The following is a 17134-nucleotide window of genomic DNA, read 5'->3' as shown; positions in this document are numbered from 1 at the left end:
ATATATACAATTGTGACCAAATCAAAGAGAGTGATAAATACCAGGCCGTGAGTTTTGTACTTTTCTGTGCTGGTATTGGAAAATCCATTGAAGTTTTTGAGCAATGAAGTCAGAAAACTGCTGTAGGAAATGTCATCTGCTCTGCCCTTTGCTGTGAATTCATCTCTGCCTAATGCCCAAAGCCTCCTGTGATCATGGTGTCACTGTCAGTGAGCAGAAAGTAGGACAAAAATTCTCCTTCTCAAAAAAGGGAGTATTCCACAATATTACAAATGCACTGACCTCTGAGTTCTTGCCTATGAGCCAGAATCTGTGAAAAGAATGAATGATCCACGGGGCGCCTGGGTGGCTCAGTTGGTTAAGCGACTGCCTTCGGCTCGGGTCATGATCCCGGAGTCCCGGGATCGAGTCCCACATCGGGCTCCCTGCTCGGCGGGGAGTCTGCTTCTCCCTCTAACCCTACCCCCTCTTGCGCTCTCTCTCTCTCACTCTCTCTCTCTCTCAAATAAATAAAATAAAATCTTTAAAAAAAAAAAAAAAAAGAATGAATGATCCACTGAGTCAGTAAAGATCTGAGTGGACTCTAAAGCAATCAATAGTGGAGGGAGCTAGTTCCTACTAGAAATGTAGATTTCCATCTTTTCACATGATGCAAAAGTTGAAAAAGGTTATTATAAACATGATTAATTAGAGTTGTTATAAATAACTTGAGGAGTTAGAATAAAAGCTCCAATGTAATCAACAGAGTGAGGTAGCAGCGTCCTTAGACGTGTTTACCACATAGGGCCAGGGCGCTGGTCTCAAGTCTCTTATATAAACGTGCTGGTTCCCAAATCTTCTGCCCATCTCAGCCCAGATAAGAACACATTGAACATGCAACTTTATTGGGTAAGTGGACTTACCACCCAGGACATTGATAAAAATAAGTGTAGAGTAAATTAAGCCTATTTTTTTAAATTTGGAAGTAGGTTGTCTAATCCGGTGGGGGGGGCACTCGGAATACATCCATGTTTATGCAAAGTGTATAAAATATTTAAATTTGACATATATAATTCTAATAACTATAATCATATAGTTTATATAATTATAATAATATATATTATATATAATTATAATAATTATAAAATACAAGTCATCTTAAATATGTAATGTAATATGTAGATTTAGAAAATTGTGAGATAAATTATTTCCAAAATTATTTTAATTTTAAGCTTATTATATTTGTTGATGTATCAGATAGACAGATGTGTTTGAAAAGTTTGAGAACATCAGATATGTTAAATTTCTAAGTATATCATCTATTTATAATTCCAAGTTCAAAGAAATGTTTAAAGCCAGTTTCTATAGGAGTTGTGGGTAGCAGGTCATTTGCATCCTGTTTTTGTGATTCCTTTATACCATATTGTCTGTCCATAGGTTTCTAAATTAATCTGGTTTTAGATCTAGGGGGCAGTTCCACATGGTGGAGATTCTCTGAAAGTTTTATATTAACCTTTTACTTTATCAAAAATCCTGGGTCCTAACCAATTCAAATTAAGTCACTTAAGTTTAAATTAATTTGTATATTTATTATAATTTTATTATTATTTTAAACTTAGGAAATGCTTATAGGCAATATTTCAGAATTATTTCTGGAATACAATGTATTCTAAAATAAATACGGCCAAATAAATTTCACAAGACATTTTAAGAGCTATTAATCATTCCCATTATGTTACAGTTGAATATCCTATAACGATTCAGGTATACTTCATTCTTAAGATATGCCTATTTCTTACCATAGTAAGTCTTTGAAAATAACGCAAAATGTTGGCTACTATTATTTATTGGTAGAAAACTAAAAGTTCCATTTTTGTAAAATCCAAATTGTCTTCAACTAGCTTCATTGATAAATTCACTTCTATTGAGAATAATTGATTTCATAGTAAATATATATATATATTCCTATATATACATATATACACACATACATAACACACATTCAGTATTCTGAAAACTAGTTTATATATCTTTAAAAATGTTTCATGACATTTAATAAGCTTCTACGATTTCAAATGATACCTAAGAAAAATTTTAATGTACTGGAACTGAAAACAAAGAACAATCTACTTTAAGCTTTACATTTTCCAGAAGAAAAAAGTGAGCTCCACAAGAGAAAATGTATGAAATAAATTGTGAAGTAAAAATAAATGAAGAAAGAAAGAAAGGAAGAAAGGAAGAAAGAAAGAAAGAAAGAAAGAAAGAAAGAAAGAAAGAAAGGAAGGAAGGAAGGAAGGAAGAGAAAAGAAAGAAGGAAGGAAGGAAAGAAAAGGAGGGAGGGAGGGAAGGAATGAAGGAAGAAAGGGAAAAATTAATTGTGAAGTAATGGTGATGTGTTTCAAAATAAGTCTGCTCTCTATTCTTTACATATCTAGTAATTCATTTGACATAAGGTTTCTTTTATGTTGATATGTCTGATACAGTAGTTATAAGCTATAGAAAAAATTCCAGCTCATTCTCTTCATGTTTATGTTTATATATTATGTTTCCTTGTGCCATGATGAATGAAAAAATAAAAATTAACTGAAATGTGATTACTTATTCTATTGAATTGCCAAAAAAAGAACTTTTCTTTATTGTATTGGCAAAGTATAAAAGATTTACTATGAATACCCAGTGTTAGCAGATGTTTCAAACATTTGAGGAATTTGAAAGTGGAAAGCTTGAAGCTTACATTTTATTTTTTTAAAAAGAAATTTAAATTATACAGAACTCACAACATAAAAGCAGTAATTGATATAGTTAAAAGAAGCTTATTTTTATCATTTCAAAATGAGAGGAATGGTAGCAAAAGTTATTATATATAATATATGGCAATGTTTAGACGTTAGCAATTTATTGCAGGTCCTTACCTGACCAGAGCCTGCATTTTCACAAACATATGTGTCATAGTATTCAGAGAACTCGGGAGCATGATCATTAACATTAAGAACTTGCACATACACAGGAACTGCAGAAATCTGTTGCACATTGTCTGCAAATTGAATAAACAGAATGAAAATAAAGAATGTTAATGCTGTCTTTAGGGGGGACAATTAAAAGGTCATGAAAATTGCATTAGAGACTGGGTGGCATATTTCTATTTTCCTTGAATAAAAGCTACCTGAGTATAGAATCTCTATATCAATCATATATTTATCAAGAGTACAGCTTAGGAAAAAATGTTCTCAACACATTCAACTCAGCCAATACTTATCAAGTGCTTTTACCTTGCTATAGACTACAGATAGAGCTGATGAGGAAAAGTAATGAAAAAGATGGTCAGGTTCGGGGATACCTTCCTAAAATCCAGCAACTGTTGGATATATGTATATTAATGCATTTAATTCATTTAATAATGAATTATTATCCTCCCTAACTTTGCTGATAAAAACATTGAGAATTTAGTTCCACAAATTACAGATAAATGGCTGGTCTAAGGTTATAGCTGAAGTAGAAAGGGCAGTTTAAGAAGCCAGCAATAAGTGCTCTTAATAATGACATTGTTCGGTACAATTTTTAAAAATAAAAACAGACAGAGATTAAGGATCTAAATAAATTTTAAAATAAAATAAACAAATCTAGGTAAAGTTTTACGTATACATTTTAGTTGGGAGGATTTTCTTGTTAGCCAAGAAATACAGAAACTATGAAGAAATGGGAAGATATGGTTAAATACATTTTAAATGCTGCCCTCCACACCCCCCCAAATAAAACAAGTAAAAAAAGCCACAACAACAAGAAGATACCAGTGATCTGGAAAAATGTTTGCATCAGAAGATGAAATTTTAATAGCTCTAATTTACAAATTCTGACAGTTGATATAAAAAAAACAATTTGGGGAAATAATCACAAACCTGAAATTCATGGATGAGAAAATTCAAATGATCAATGCCAGTTTTTCAACCTCGTCACTATTGATATTTTGGACTAGATAATTCTTTTTGTTTCAGAAGGCTCTCCCGTGCATTGTAGGATGCTTAGCAGCATCCCTAACTTCCAGTAACTAAATGCCAATAGCATTCCCCACACTAGTTGTGACCATCAAAATTGGCTTCAGACATTGTCAAAGGTATTAGGAGGCAAAACTGCCCACATCTGAAACATGCTGCTCTATCAGAATATTCACACACACTCTGGCTCACCAGAAGTGCAGATAATGATGACTTAGTCTGTGGGTTCTGTGTTAAATATGAAAAACAGAGACAGTGATGGTGGAGTACTGAGAAATAGCAGGGATGTAAACCTTTTCTGGAACCTAATCTGGTAGTAGATGGTAAGAGATAAGCTAGACATATCTTTGACCCAGTAATTCCTTTGGGAAACCTATGCTACGGTTCAAGGCACTAGTATATGCAGAGAGTATGTGTCCAATTTACTTATTCTAGAATTTTTTTTCATCTCAAATAACTGAAAATAACCCAAATGCATATCAAAAGGGAACTGAGAAATAAATTACAACCACACTATGAAATTGTGTGTGCTTATTAAAAATGAATGAGCTAATGTAATAAACATATGAATACGGTGAGCTTTAAAAATAGATTTTAATCTTGATCCTCAATTTGACAAAAATGCTTAACTACCGTTTCAGTTGCCTCTGCAAAATGGAAAAGATACTAGTAACTAACCTTATAAGAGCTGTTATAAAGATTAAATTAATTAAAACATATAAAGCATTTATAAGATTACTTAGGGTATACATAAGCAATAAATATTAAATATTATTGTTTTATTTATCTATTAATCAGCAGTGATACACACGGCATTTTGCGAAATGATAAAAAAAGCAAGTTGCCCCATAATATATTGTGTATTTGCATATCATTATTTTAAATGTTTTTTTTTTTTAATTCAAAAAATGGTGTGGGAAGGTACATACAATTAAAGAGTGAGGAGAGGAAGGTTTCTTTGTTGTTTTAATGTCTTTATAATATCCTGTTCTTATGTTATTGCAAAAGAATTATATTTGCAATTGTAATTTGTATGGGCAAATACATTAAAAAAAAAGGCTTAATTATCTCTGTTGAAAATAAGGGAAAAGATTTTTCCTCTTTCCTCTTCTTAAAGCATTTACTTTAGGAAACTTGTAATTTAAGTTCTATTTTTTTTAATGTATATAAACCTTTTAAAAACTGAATAAATGTCAACTTCACAACCCAGGCTTGTCTTTCTCAAGTACTGGGAGCCAACTCTTTGAAATATAATTATCAAGGAAAATGACACTCCTTTCTCCCAGTTTCTGTTGGAGGATAGGAGCCTTGTTTCAGCAAAGGCTTTGACCAAAATTCAAAACTACTTCTTGTCATAAAAATCTGAGAAATTTAGTTTTCCTTTGGATAAAGTCAGTTAGCAAAAACAGAGTGTACTATGTGTGACACATGGTGTTAAGTCTCCCTATTTGGAGGCTAGCACTTGGTTATCTTGAGAACATGATGCTTGATTTTATAATAGGGTGAAATTTCTTTCTGACTTGGAAATCTCAACAGATTCCTGTAATGCACATCAAATTCTGTTTGAATGCTTTTCAATTATAAAACTGTTTTCTCTCTATTCCACTATTATGGAGTTGTTTTTCTGGGGTGGGAGGAGCCTTTTTCTCATTGTTTTTCCAATAAATAGCAGTTGCAATTATGACAGAAATTTTAATTTCCAACTGATTAAGAATTATAATTTGCAAGGTTTATTACATACCAAAAAATCTGGCCTTTAGTATTTATCATCTTAAGACCTATCGTAAGAATTATCATCTTGAGACTCTTCTCTATTGTGTTATGCTTAGGATAAAAATAGATAAATAATACATTAAGATATAGCTATTTCTAGAGATTTCAAGATAGAATTATTCAAAAATTAAGGCTTATATTTTTTATGGCTGAAACATATAATATATACCCACAGAACAACTTTTTGCTTAAGGATTTAAAACGGAGAAAGTATTTCACACACAAATACTTTAAAAAATAGTAAGAAATTCATTTAAAGTTTTTATATTTTTCCTGGAAAATCTGTTTAAATTTAAGTTTAAATTAAAATTGTTATGACTGTACAAAACATACATATGTTTTCACAGCTTCATTTAAAAGTAGTTAGTAGTTTTATTCACTTAGCTGGCATGCTGATAAATAGCTTGGTGCTTAATTTGGGAAAGTTTCCAGGAAAGAGACTGAATACAATGAACTTCATTTCCTGGGGAAACAAATGTTAAAATGGAACATCTCTTTCCTATAATCAGCATAACTGTTACACAAAAGTTTCAAGTTATTCACCTTGTGCAGCAAGTGTTTGTAACAATTTTGTGATTCTCAGTTTTCCACCATTCAGGTTGTTTGTTCATATTACTATTGAACTTGTATGGTCAAAAATTTTTTTTAAAGATTTATTTATTTATTTTAGAGAGAGAGAGAAAGAGAGAGAGAGCAGAGGGAGAGAATCTCAAGCAGACTCCCTGCAGTGCAGAGTCCAACTTGGGGCTCGATCGCAGGACCCTGAGATCATGACCTGAGCTGAATCCAAGAATCAGACACTTAACCAAGTGAGCCACCCAGGCACCCCTCAAGCAATTATTTTTGGTATTGATACCACATTAATAAGAAATTGGCACATACAAATATTTTCTCCAAAATTGTTCTAAAATGAGTTAATGATGTGGAACAAGAAAAAATCCCATGGTGATGGGTATTAAAGAGGGCGTGTATTGAATGGAGAACTGGGTGTTATATGTAAACAATGAATCACGGAACACTACATCAAAAACTAATGATGTAATGTATGATGATTAACATAACATAATAAAATAAAATTAAAGAAAAAAGTGAATCCTTAAAAAAAAAAAAAAAAAAAGAAAGATAATGGTAATTACAGAACTCCTGGCATGGCATTTATGTTGCCATTCACTGTGATGGATGTACGTTAATCAACCTGTCAATTCCAAAATATATAACGAGTATTTAAAAAAAAAAAATCCCAGAGAGAGAAAGTACATGAAAATTGATTACTTGGTGTTAAAAAAGTTTCTTCTAACCAATTTTTCTTAAACTGAAACAAAAAATTCAAAAAATCTTCCCAACGATGAGTTAAATATACACTAACTTTGCGGCTTTCTGAAAATGTTTATCTAATTATATTTTATTTTGGAATTTCATTCCCCATACTGTAACTTTTCAGCTTTATAATAAAAATAATAGTGGGAATATCACCTCTTTTATCTAAAAGTACTATTTTTAATTCTAAGAAAACTGATTTAAAATGCCAGGAGCAGAACAGCATGAACTGTATAATTCCTGTACTTGATAACATTTCTAATCACTTATTTCTGAAACAGTGATTAACTTCTAAGTATTAAATTCTGTGTAAAATAAATATATTCAGTTTATTTTCAGTTTGCCTTTCACAGGCATTTACAAGTTTGTTTTCCTTGACTGCATTTTTAATCTTTTTATTTATAAATTATTATTATTATTGTTATTATTTTAAAGATTTATTTATTTATTTGAGAGAGAATGAGGGTGAGCACATGTGAGCATGGGCCGGGGGGGACGGGTGGCAGAGGGAGTGAGAGAGAGAGAATCTCCAGCAGACTCCCTGTTGAATGAGGAGCCCCATGCTGGGCTGGATCCCAGGACCCTGAGATCATTACCTGAGCAGAAATCAAGAGTCAGATGTTTCACCAACTGAGCCACCCAGGCATCCCTATAAATTATTTGTTTTATTATAATACTCTATAATCCACAAAATTTTAAGTTTAAAAATTTACTAAATTGATATTTTTTGCATCAAGTGACCAACTTCAATGTTGATCTAATCACATTTTATGAAATTCTGTATCTAAAATTACACATCTATTAAACCTCTTGTTTTATTCTATTTTGTCCCTTGAATTCACTTTGAAACCTTATTTACTTGTTTTTCCTCAAAAGAATTAAAATGTTCTCAAGTCCACTAATTTGTTGTTTTTATTTTTATTTTTTTAAGATTTATTATTTATTTCAGAAGGAGAAGGAGAGAGCATGCATGAGCAGGGGGAGGGAGAGAATTCTCAAGCTGACTTCCCTGCTGAGTGTGGAGCCTGTGGGGCTCGATCCCAGGATCCCGAGATCTTGACCTGAGCCAAAACCTGGAGCCAGATGCTCAACTGACTATGCCACCCAGGTGACCCTAATTTATTGTTTTTAAATGTTTACATGTGTTTTATTTTGCTATCTTCAAATATAAAACAATTATTACAATATAAATATATTCTGGCTTTAATGTTTCAAGAGAAAATTTATTTTAAAAAATGTCTTTTTTAGGGCGCCTGGGTGGCTCAGTCGTTAAGCGTCTGCCTTCGGCTCAGGTCATGATCCCAGGGTCCTGGGATCGAGTCCCACATCGGGTTCCCTGCTCTGCGGGAAGCCTGCTTCTCCCTCTCCCACTCCCCCTGCTTGTGTTCCGTCTCTCGCTATGTCTCTCTCTGTCAAAAAAATAAATAAAATCTTTAAAAAAAAAAAAAAAATGTCTTTTTTAAAGATTTTTATTTATTACAGAGAGAGAGAGAGAGAGCACGTGCGTGCACATGCACATTCATGCACATATGTGTGTGTGTGGGGGGGAGAGACAGAGGGAGAGAAACTTCAAGCTGACTCCCCACTGAGTGTGAGTCCCAGTCAGGGCTTGATCACATGACCTATGAGATCATGACCTGAGCCAAAATCACAAGCCAGATGCCTAACCGACTGAGCCACCCAGGCAGCTCCCCCCCCCCAAAAAAACATGCTATTAACATACTTTTGCACAATAGGACACTGTTCTTCAAAATCTATTCAAGAAGGTAATCATCTCCTAAACTCCCCTTCAATGACTATAACGTCACCAGCCACACATGATTTCATCAACAAATGAACATGGACAAACAATAGCAACAGAATGCGATGAGCACACCTCAGAGCAGAGTCAGAACATGTATCAGAGGAGAATTTAGCTAATATACTTATAGACATTATCAGTTGTTTGGCTCTGAGGAGGTCACACAACATGAACTGATTTAAACATTATGTTTGAGTCACTAATTGAAATACCTTTGTAATTAAACTTTATTTTTAAAGAGAAAAATAGAAAAATGAAACTTCGTTAAGATTATTGTGCATATATTTAAACCAGAAAACACCAAAAGCAAGTATCATTTCTCACATTCTCAGTAAGAAACAGTGTGGCATAGGATTAAGACAGGCTTTGGAATCAGATACAATTGTGATCAGTCCCTGGCTTCATCATTTAGGAGCTGGGCAAATAAACTGCATAAGTGTCAAATTCATCTTCTCTGAAACAGAAATAACGTTTGCTTCAAATCTGTATTAAGAGCTATAAAAATGCTACTAACTGTAGAATTTTACACAAAGTATATAGGCATATATATACTTTTATAATCATACACATATTTATATGCAATAAAAGAAATCTATTTAATAACATGTCATTCCTGAAAAGTCACCAATACTCAAAACACCTTGCAAAATATGTATTTTATAAACAAATATCTAAAAATACAAGAAGTGACAAAGCTAGAATTTTTTTCCCCTGTGAATCACAAACGGTATCCAGTTTTTATTGTCGTTGTTGTATCTTTATTTTCCTCCATATATACACCATTATAATATCTATGGTCTTTAGTGCAAACCTATGTAATAAGTAACATTGTAAACTACAAATTGAAACAGTTCTATCGCAGTTCTATCGCCTGAATACTATATGCTCCCACACCCACTCACATATATAAATACGTTACAGAGAACATTTGGAGCCACTGTTTTCCTTAATAAGGTGAAATCTATAGATCAACTGGTAAGGAGCAATAGTTTAGAAAGATCTCAAGTCTCATCTGATTATTTCTGTTGTGCTGGTCACCGAATCTTTGGGTATCACCTCTGAACACAGTATGTAGTGAGATAATTAAACTGATTAAATAATATACTTTGTAGTATATATGCAAATATACATACATATGTTGAATTAATAATTTTTTGGGACAGTAGCTATCTTGCAACCCAGAGATTTGTGTGACTGTTTTTATTTCATTTTGTGATGCTACAATTTACTTCCACTGTCTTAAAAAAGGGTGGGGTCAACACAAAAATACTTCTAACAATGTCTCTTTAAAGATCTTCATGACAACTTTTTGATAAAAGTAATTATGGAATTAATGGGATTCAGGTATAATTGGCTTATCTTACAAACTTTTCATACCAATCACTCATTCATCCTTTTTTTCTATTCATTCATAAAATATTAGAATGTTTTTTGTCTCAGAATACACATAATACATTTTCAAGATTCTGCTTTCTAATAACTCATATTGCAGCCTAATTTAACAAAAAGTAAATGATATATTCTTACAAAAATTCCACCTTGTATATAAAATAAGCTTACAGTTTATATACATTTATTAAAACATGCTCTTGTAATAGCTAAAAAACCATTTTATAGAGAAATACATTTTTCAAAGATACCCAACCTTCCCTTGAACTGATTCGAATGCCTTTTCTCAACAGTTTTGTAAATAGTGATATTATAAATAATTTGTTCTCAGAAAACCCGATGGATAAAAGCTTCCTGCTTTTAGAATAAGCATCTTTGTGTTTTCTGACACCAAGAGCCTTGGCATTTCTTCTGTTGCAGGAGACATTTGCACCTCAGTCTTTGTTGTTAAGTTAAATGGAAAATTCAAAACCCAGACTCAGTCCTCCTGTAGTGTTTCCATAGAGCTATTCAATGCATGACAAAAAAAATGTGCAAGAGATGCTTTCCACTCCACCATATCCCCAGCCACTGCTCAATATGTAAGGAATAAGATATATGTTTAAAGGTTTAAAAAAAAAAGCCAGAAAAGTAAACGAGATTATTAAAATTTACGCAGAATCAGTTATAAAGGATGCATTCTAGAACATTTCATATTCACAAATTTAATTATTTACCCAACTACAATAAACTTATCAATTAAATAAAGGGGATGATCTTGATAATCTTTTATATTGTGTTATATCTATTCCTTTGAGCTTAAATTAGTTAATATGGTTGACTTAATACCAAATTAATTGATAATTTTGAAGACACTATCCAAGTAGTAAATTAGGATGATTTTATCTACTTTTTACACCCTGAAAATGGAATCATTTGCTTATCTCTGAGCCGAAGGCAGACGCTTAACGACTGAGCCACCCAGGCGCCCCTCGTCTGCTTATCTCTGGAAACAAAAACCAAAAACCAAAAAATAAAAAAACAAAAATAAAAACACACAACAACAATAACTGGTCCCCACTGATTACTGAAGATGTGACTATTAGCACAGCTTCCACTGTATGCTTAATTTGAAAATGTCTGACTGTTTGTAATGCACCAGTGAATGTTTGTTGTTTGAACCCTTCATATTCTTTCCCATAGCTTCATTGAAATATGATTATTTTTAAATGCTTAAAGTTTTAAAAGGCTGTGTTGAAGTGTTACCCTGTCCCTAATGTCCAAGAGTATAGCTAACATTTTGTTCCAGAAATAGAACAAGGCACAGGCATTCTGTGTTTTATTTCTAGAATAGTCCCCTCGTGAACTAATACAGTCAGTCTAAACTGATTATGGTTAAAGGGTATGATATTACTAGTCAATTTTAAATTACTTTAAATTTAAAATTTTAATTCTCACTCATTAGGTTTACTACTCCTTGGATAGTAGTAAAAGAATGTATAACATTAATTAAACATTTCTCTAAATTAAAAAATTTTCTCTAAGGGAAAGATTCCTATGAAATAAGTATTATAACTTCTTTCCACCTATATGTATTTTTTTAAGGGTCAATTTTTGGGGGGGGATAATGTATATAAGACTCTTTTTTCATTAAACTCATAACTTAAAAGAGAACCCATAGAAAATATATATTAAATATATCTCAGTTAAAAAATCTTTCAAAATTTATATTCAGTTTGTCATAATAAAAAATCTTAAAGTATTTTGTGGTAAGTATATAAATAAACTATAATAGGAATGAACAGACATTGGTAATCTAAAATAATAAAATAAAATACACATATATGAGTTGACATATATATAATTTAACTCCAATTCCAACAAATTTTAAGCTAGCTTCTGTCCCTACATTTGGAGATTATTGAATGGTTTAAATATATGCTTTATCAATGTGTGATCCTAAATGAGTACTTACATTTCTCTGTGGCTATAATACTTAGGTTGTACCAAGCACTAATCTCTCGATCAAGAGGGTTAGTTGTGATGATTGTGCCGTTGTCATCAATACTGAACACTTTGCTTCTGGTCATAGAATACCTGCACCAAAAAAAAAAAAAAAAAAAGTATTCCTTAATTTTATTATTTTGTCTGTGTAACTGTGACCCATAAAACCTTTTTGAGGCAATTAGACAAATTAAATGCATGCTCAATATAAGCAAATGTAATGCTGAACAATTTTTAGAAAGGTGCATGCATATATTTAAGATTCAACTAGTGAGGGTTAAAAAGAAAAAAATTACACTAAAATGGTCTCAGATTTAAATTGATGTATGCTAAATCTAAACACATGTAATTCATTCTCAATCCCAAAAGAAAATTTTAATAAGTGAATGATTTAGCTAAAAAGAAATGGTAAAATGTCATTTGCAAAATTAAGAGAAGTATAAATAAATAGCGGTAAAAATTACTGCTTGTTAACCTTTTTTTTACCTTTGAAACAACACAAAGCACATCCTCACCCTAAACTGCTAAGTCTCTTTCCTACACCATATAGATGCTTGCTAAATGTGTACATTATATTATAATTACCTGTGCGGACATATGAGAAATGTTTGGGTTTGTTCGTTTAAAGAAAACGCTTGGATAATATTTAATAAAAATGAGATGTGTGTGTGTGTGTGTGTATATAGATCCCCCAAAAGTAATGATAGTAGATAGAATATGCTGTTAGAATGTGCATGGAAAGAAGCCAGATAATAAAATTCCCTCATGCAAAAGCCTGAAAAATGATCTCAAACCCCACAATGAAAGGAGCCTTTGAAGTACTCAGCATGTCTTATCTGCTTGCAAATGATTAATAATAAAAATTAAAGAAGAGTAATAACTTGGGTTCAATGATGACTTCTCATTGCACGTATATTCCTGAAGACTTTGATGAGACATCAATGAGGTTTGCTATAATTATGTGGCAGGAGATGAGAATATTTTAATCTTGAATTGACAGGTCTCTAAAAATATCACACTGATTTGTAGACTGGTGTTCAGGGGAGAATTAAAATAGAAATTACAGAGAATTAAGCTTCAGAGGAATTTGGTTTTAACTCTACCCCATTTTAAAACTTTATAAGCAGTTTACTGACATATCCACAAATGGTCACATTTCCTACTAAGAGAGTTGTTGACAAAGAGCAAGAGTAGTTTAACAGTTAATATTTTGTATTAAACATCTAGAATATCCTGTTTCTATAATAAGCCATTCCAAATAAAACCAATCAAATGTTTGACATAATTTTCAAATAAAAGTTTTTAAAAATCATGACCTTGTGTCATCAGTAACTAGGAAAGATGTGTGCTATACATTTGAGAAAGAGCTTGAGCTAAAAAGCTTAAAATGTGAAGTTTTGATGTTTGGTTCATTTTGGAATTCCTTTTTATGGAACTCTTCATTCCTACAAAAATGCTGAATGAATACCATGTTACTGTGCACTGTTTTCCCATTGCCAACAGCTCTTGCCTGAATGATAAACAAATGGTTCTTCCATGCATGCTCCTCCAGACGCCTGTGCCTCTGGTTCTTAATCCTCACATGCCTCTACAAAAGTACTATTCCCACTTTACAGACAAAGCAACTGAGACACATAAGACCCAACCCCCATATACAAAAGCTGGACTCTTCCAAGTAGGCTGCAGATCCACTGGGTGTTTCAAGGATTTTTAAGGGCTTCCGTTAGAATACAGATGAAAGATGTTTAAAGACAGCCTCTTCCACAGGAGAACACTCCTGACATTCCCGAATACCCACAAAGCTCTTCCCGTTTCTCACACACATGACTACTCAGATTATTTGTCTTTTTATGTGAATGTTGGTAGGTTCCTTGAAGGAATTTCAAGGAATTGGTCTGAATTCATGGGCTTCGAGTCATTCATAGCATTTCCCTATAATATTGTTTAATGTATGGGATCAAAAGTTGTGTTCACTTTTTTCATTTTTGGTAATGTTAATTTTTGTCCATTCTTCCCGCCCCCCCTTGGCTGTCTTGCTGAAGACTGATCAATTTCAGGTCTAATTATTGCATTCTTTCTTCATACCTGCACCTCATTTTTCTTAAACATTTACCACAAAACTTATAATTCATTTCAAGGCATATTTTCTCATGCTTTTCTGCACTTAACAATGACAACAATGGCAAGAACAATTTGTTAAGCCAGTTTATCTCACCCAAGACTTACTGAAACAGACTGGGAATCTCCATACTTCAGAGAAATACCAGGTAATTCTTACATGGAAGGAAAAACTAAATAATACGAGTTATTTGAATTGTATATAATGTAATTTGTTTACTATGTGCTAATTTCTTTCCCGCAAGCAGAGAATACCCCTGAGAGTAAAATAGAATACCCTTTAATTTCCTTTGGTTTCCATATTTCTTGCCATGTAGTGAGTATTAAGGAAGATATATCACATTAAAACTCAAATTAAAATCATTTAGCATTTGATTTCAAATATGTTTTGGATCTTTTGCTCCAAACAAACAAACAAAAAAATGAAGGGGGCGTACCTACTGAAATGTGTTGAAGGGGCTATTTTCATCCTAACAAACATGAAAAGCAGTCTTATTTAAAAGGCACCTCTAAATGAAACAATGTCCATAAAAGACATTTTAACAGCCGAACGCGCTAACCGATTGCGCCACAGAGACTCTGACCATAAAAGACATTTAAAAAAGTATTCTTTTGTTAGGTACTAACAAAAAATTTTAAGGAATTAATTTCAGTATAAGGTAAAAAATATTAGGGAAAATATTCTTGGTAGAAAATAAAGTAACCACCAATAGTGATACTAGAAAACACATAACCCCTGTTAATATTTGGGTGTGGTTCACTTATTTGACTCAAAGATAGGTAATATTTTTACTGGTAGTAAATATACAACTCTAGTGATTCTGTATTATTTTCAAATCATGCCATGTTTTTAGCTATGTTCATAAGCATCATTGTCAAGCATTTATCATCTATTGTCTTAATTACACTATGATTAGATATTTAAATTGTTTCCAACACTTTATTATTATAAATAATAATATAATGAACATCTTAATCCTTAAAGCATTTTTTTTGAATTATGTATTCTTTAGTATTCTCAGAAGAACAATACATAGGTGAATAGATATACCAATTTAAAAAATCTAAAGAATTCATTTACTGGGTTATAATTATAATTTTATATATATACATATATATATAAAATTATAATTTTATATATATAAATATAATTATAAATATATATATAATACCACACATATGCTTACATTAATTACTAAAAGTACTATTACTAAATAAGAACTATATCTACATATTAGAAGTCAGTGTTTTATGATTAGGAATTACACTGGAAAAGTGGGATCATTCCTCTGTCTCAAAAATTTAAAGAAGCTTCTTTGTATCATAGCCCCTACGAAGTGCAAAGCAGTAGCCAGCATCTTTTTTTTTTTTAAAGATTTTTATTTATTTATTTGACAGAGAGAGACACAGCGAGAGAGGGAACACAAGCAGGGGGAGTGGGAGAGGGAGAAGCAGACTTCCCGCTGAGCAGGGAGCCCGATGTGGGGCTCGAGCCCAGGACCCTGGGATCATGACCTGAGCCGAAGGCAGACGCTTAACGACTGAGCCACCCAGGCGCCCGAGTAGCCAGCATCTTAATAAACACATGGAAGTTTGTAAAATTCTCAGAACTGTGCAGTGTGGAGAACAGGTGAGTAAGGGAAGGTGGTGGAAGGAAACATAGCAGGTTTTTATGCCTATCCAGGTCTACAGTCAAATACTGAAAAAAAATGAAAATATAGTATCTGAAAATAACAGACTAGATTAATGGATGATAAGCATTGTTTAATTGCAATACAGAAACTATTTCTAACCGACTGAATTTATTTCATTTTTACTACTTTAAGTGGTATCTTGGGAAAGCTTTCTCAATTTTTGAATATTAAGCAGTATTTAAATGGAGCGCATTTTGGTCAGCTTTGTTTCTGACTTGTCATAATCAACTGTTTCTTTTCCCTCACTACTTACCCCAAATGAGTAGAGTTGATTTCATTGAATTTTGGTTGGTGATTGCCTATTTCTTTTACAACTGCAATTGCTTATTTCACTACAACTTTATCAATAGTGAGCTCCCTGTTTTAACTGGTTTAAATTGTTGCAAACTTAATAAGTACCATATAGAGGAATACAGATTTATCTTTATTACATTTCTATGAAATTTTATTTTCAGCCTAATTTGTATTCACTCATTTATTAATACGAAGCTGGCCTCCCAAACATACCTGATAGGAGATTTCCTCTGATCTGGATCTATGGCGGAGACCATGCCTACAAATGATCCATGAGGGCTTTCTTCAAAGATTTCAAATAGGTAATATGGGAGGAGGAACACAGGAGGTTCATCTTCATCTTCCACCTGGACCCGAATGAGAGTGGTGGAAGCTTCAACATGGTATTCCATGAGCTTCTCATCAACATGGCGGTTTTTAACATTTGCTCTAATACGATATTGGTTCTGGTGCTCAAAATCCACTTTCTACAAAGAAATACAGTGTACAGAAGAAGAAATGGCTTCAGTAACCCAAGGCACTGTTTAGAAAAAAGGTTGGGTTATTAAGTCTCAGTTGCTTTTTAGTCAGATTTCGCTTCTTATGTACTTGGTTTGATCCCTCTAATATTATCATTAAGCAGCTGCATTGAAAATCCCTGTGTTTTGTTATTTATGTCTGTTATAAAATGTTTTAGAATAGTAACTATATATTTTTAGGATTAAAATTACACTTGTTTGAGCATAAATATCCTATGGAATTGAGAATTAATTTTTTTATTTAATATCTTTCCAAAACGTTTGTCCTCTAAAAAT

The 17134-nt window shown here is 32.5% G+C and overlaps 1 protein-coding gene across 2 annotated transcripts in view; it reads right to left on the bottom strand.

The window, feature by feature from the left end:
- Window positions 1-17134, bottom strand: part of CDH19 (cadherin 19) — a 105399-nt gene that overhangs the window by 30514 nt on the left and 57751 nt on the right. For both annotated transcript variants that reach the window (XM_078060186.1, XM_078060187.1), the window contains exons 7-9: window positions 16554-16807; window positions 12206-12327; window positions 2892-3013 (exon numbers count right to left, since the gene is read on the bottom strand). In XM_078060186.1, the coding sequence (XP_077916312.1) occupies window positions 2892-3013; window positions 12206-12327; window positions 16554-16807 (498 nt within the window). The remainder of the gene's footprint in view (window positions 1-2891; window positions 3014-12205; window positions 12328-16553; window positions 16808-17134) is intronic.

The sequence above is a fragment of the Halichoerus grypus genome, chromosome 13, assembly GCF_964656455.1.
Source record: "Halichoerus grypus chromosome 13, mHalGry1.hap1.1, whole genome shotgun sequence".
Classification (NCBI taxonomy): domain Eukaryota; kingdom Metazoa; phylum Chordata; class Mammalia; order Carnivora; family Phocidae; genus Halichoerus; species Halichoerus grypus.
Note: the sequence above shows the minus strand (reverse complement) of the source record. Positions and strands in the feature narration are given on the sequence as shown.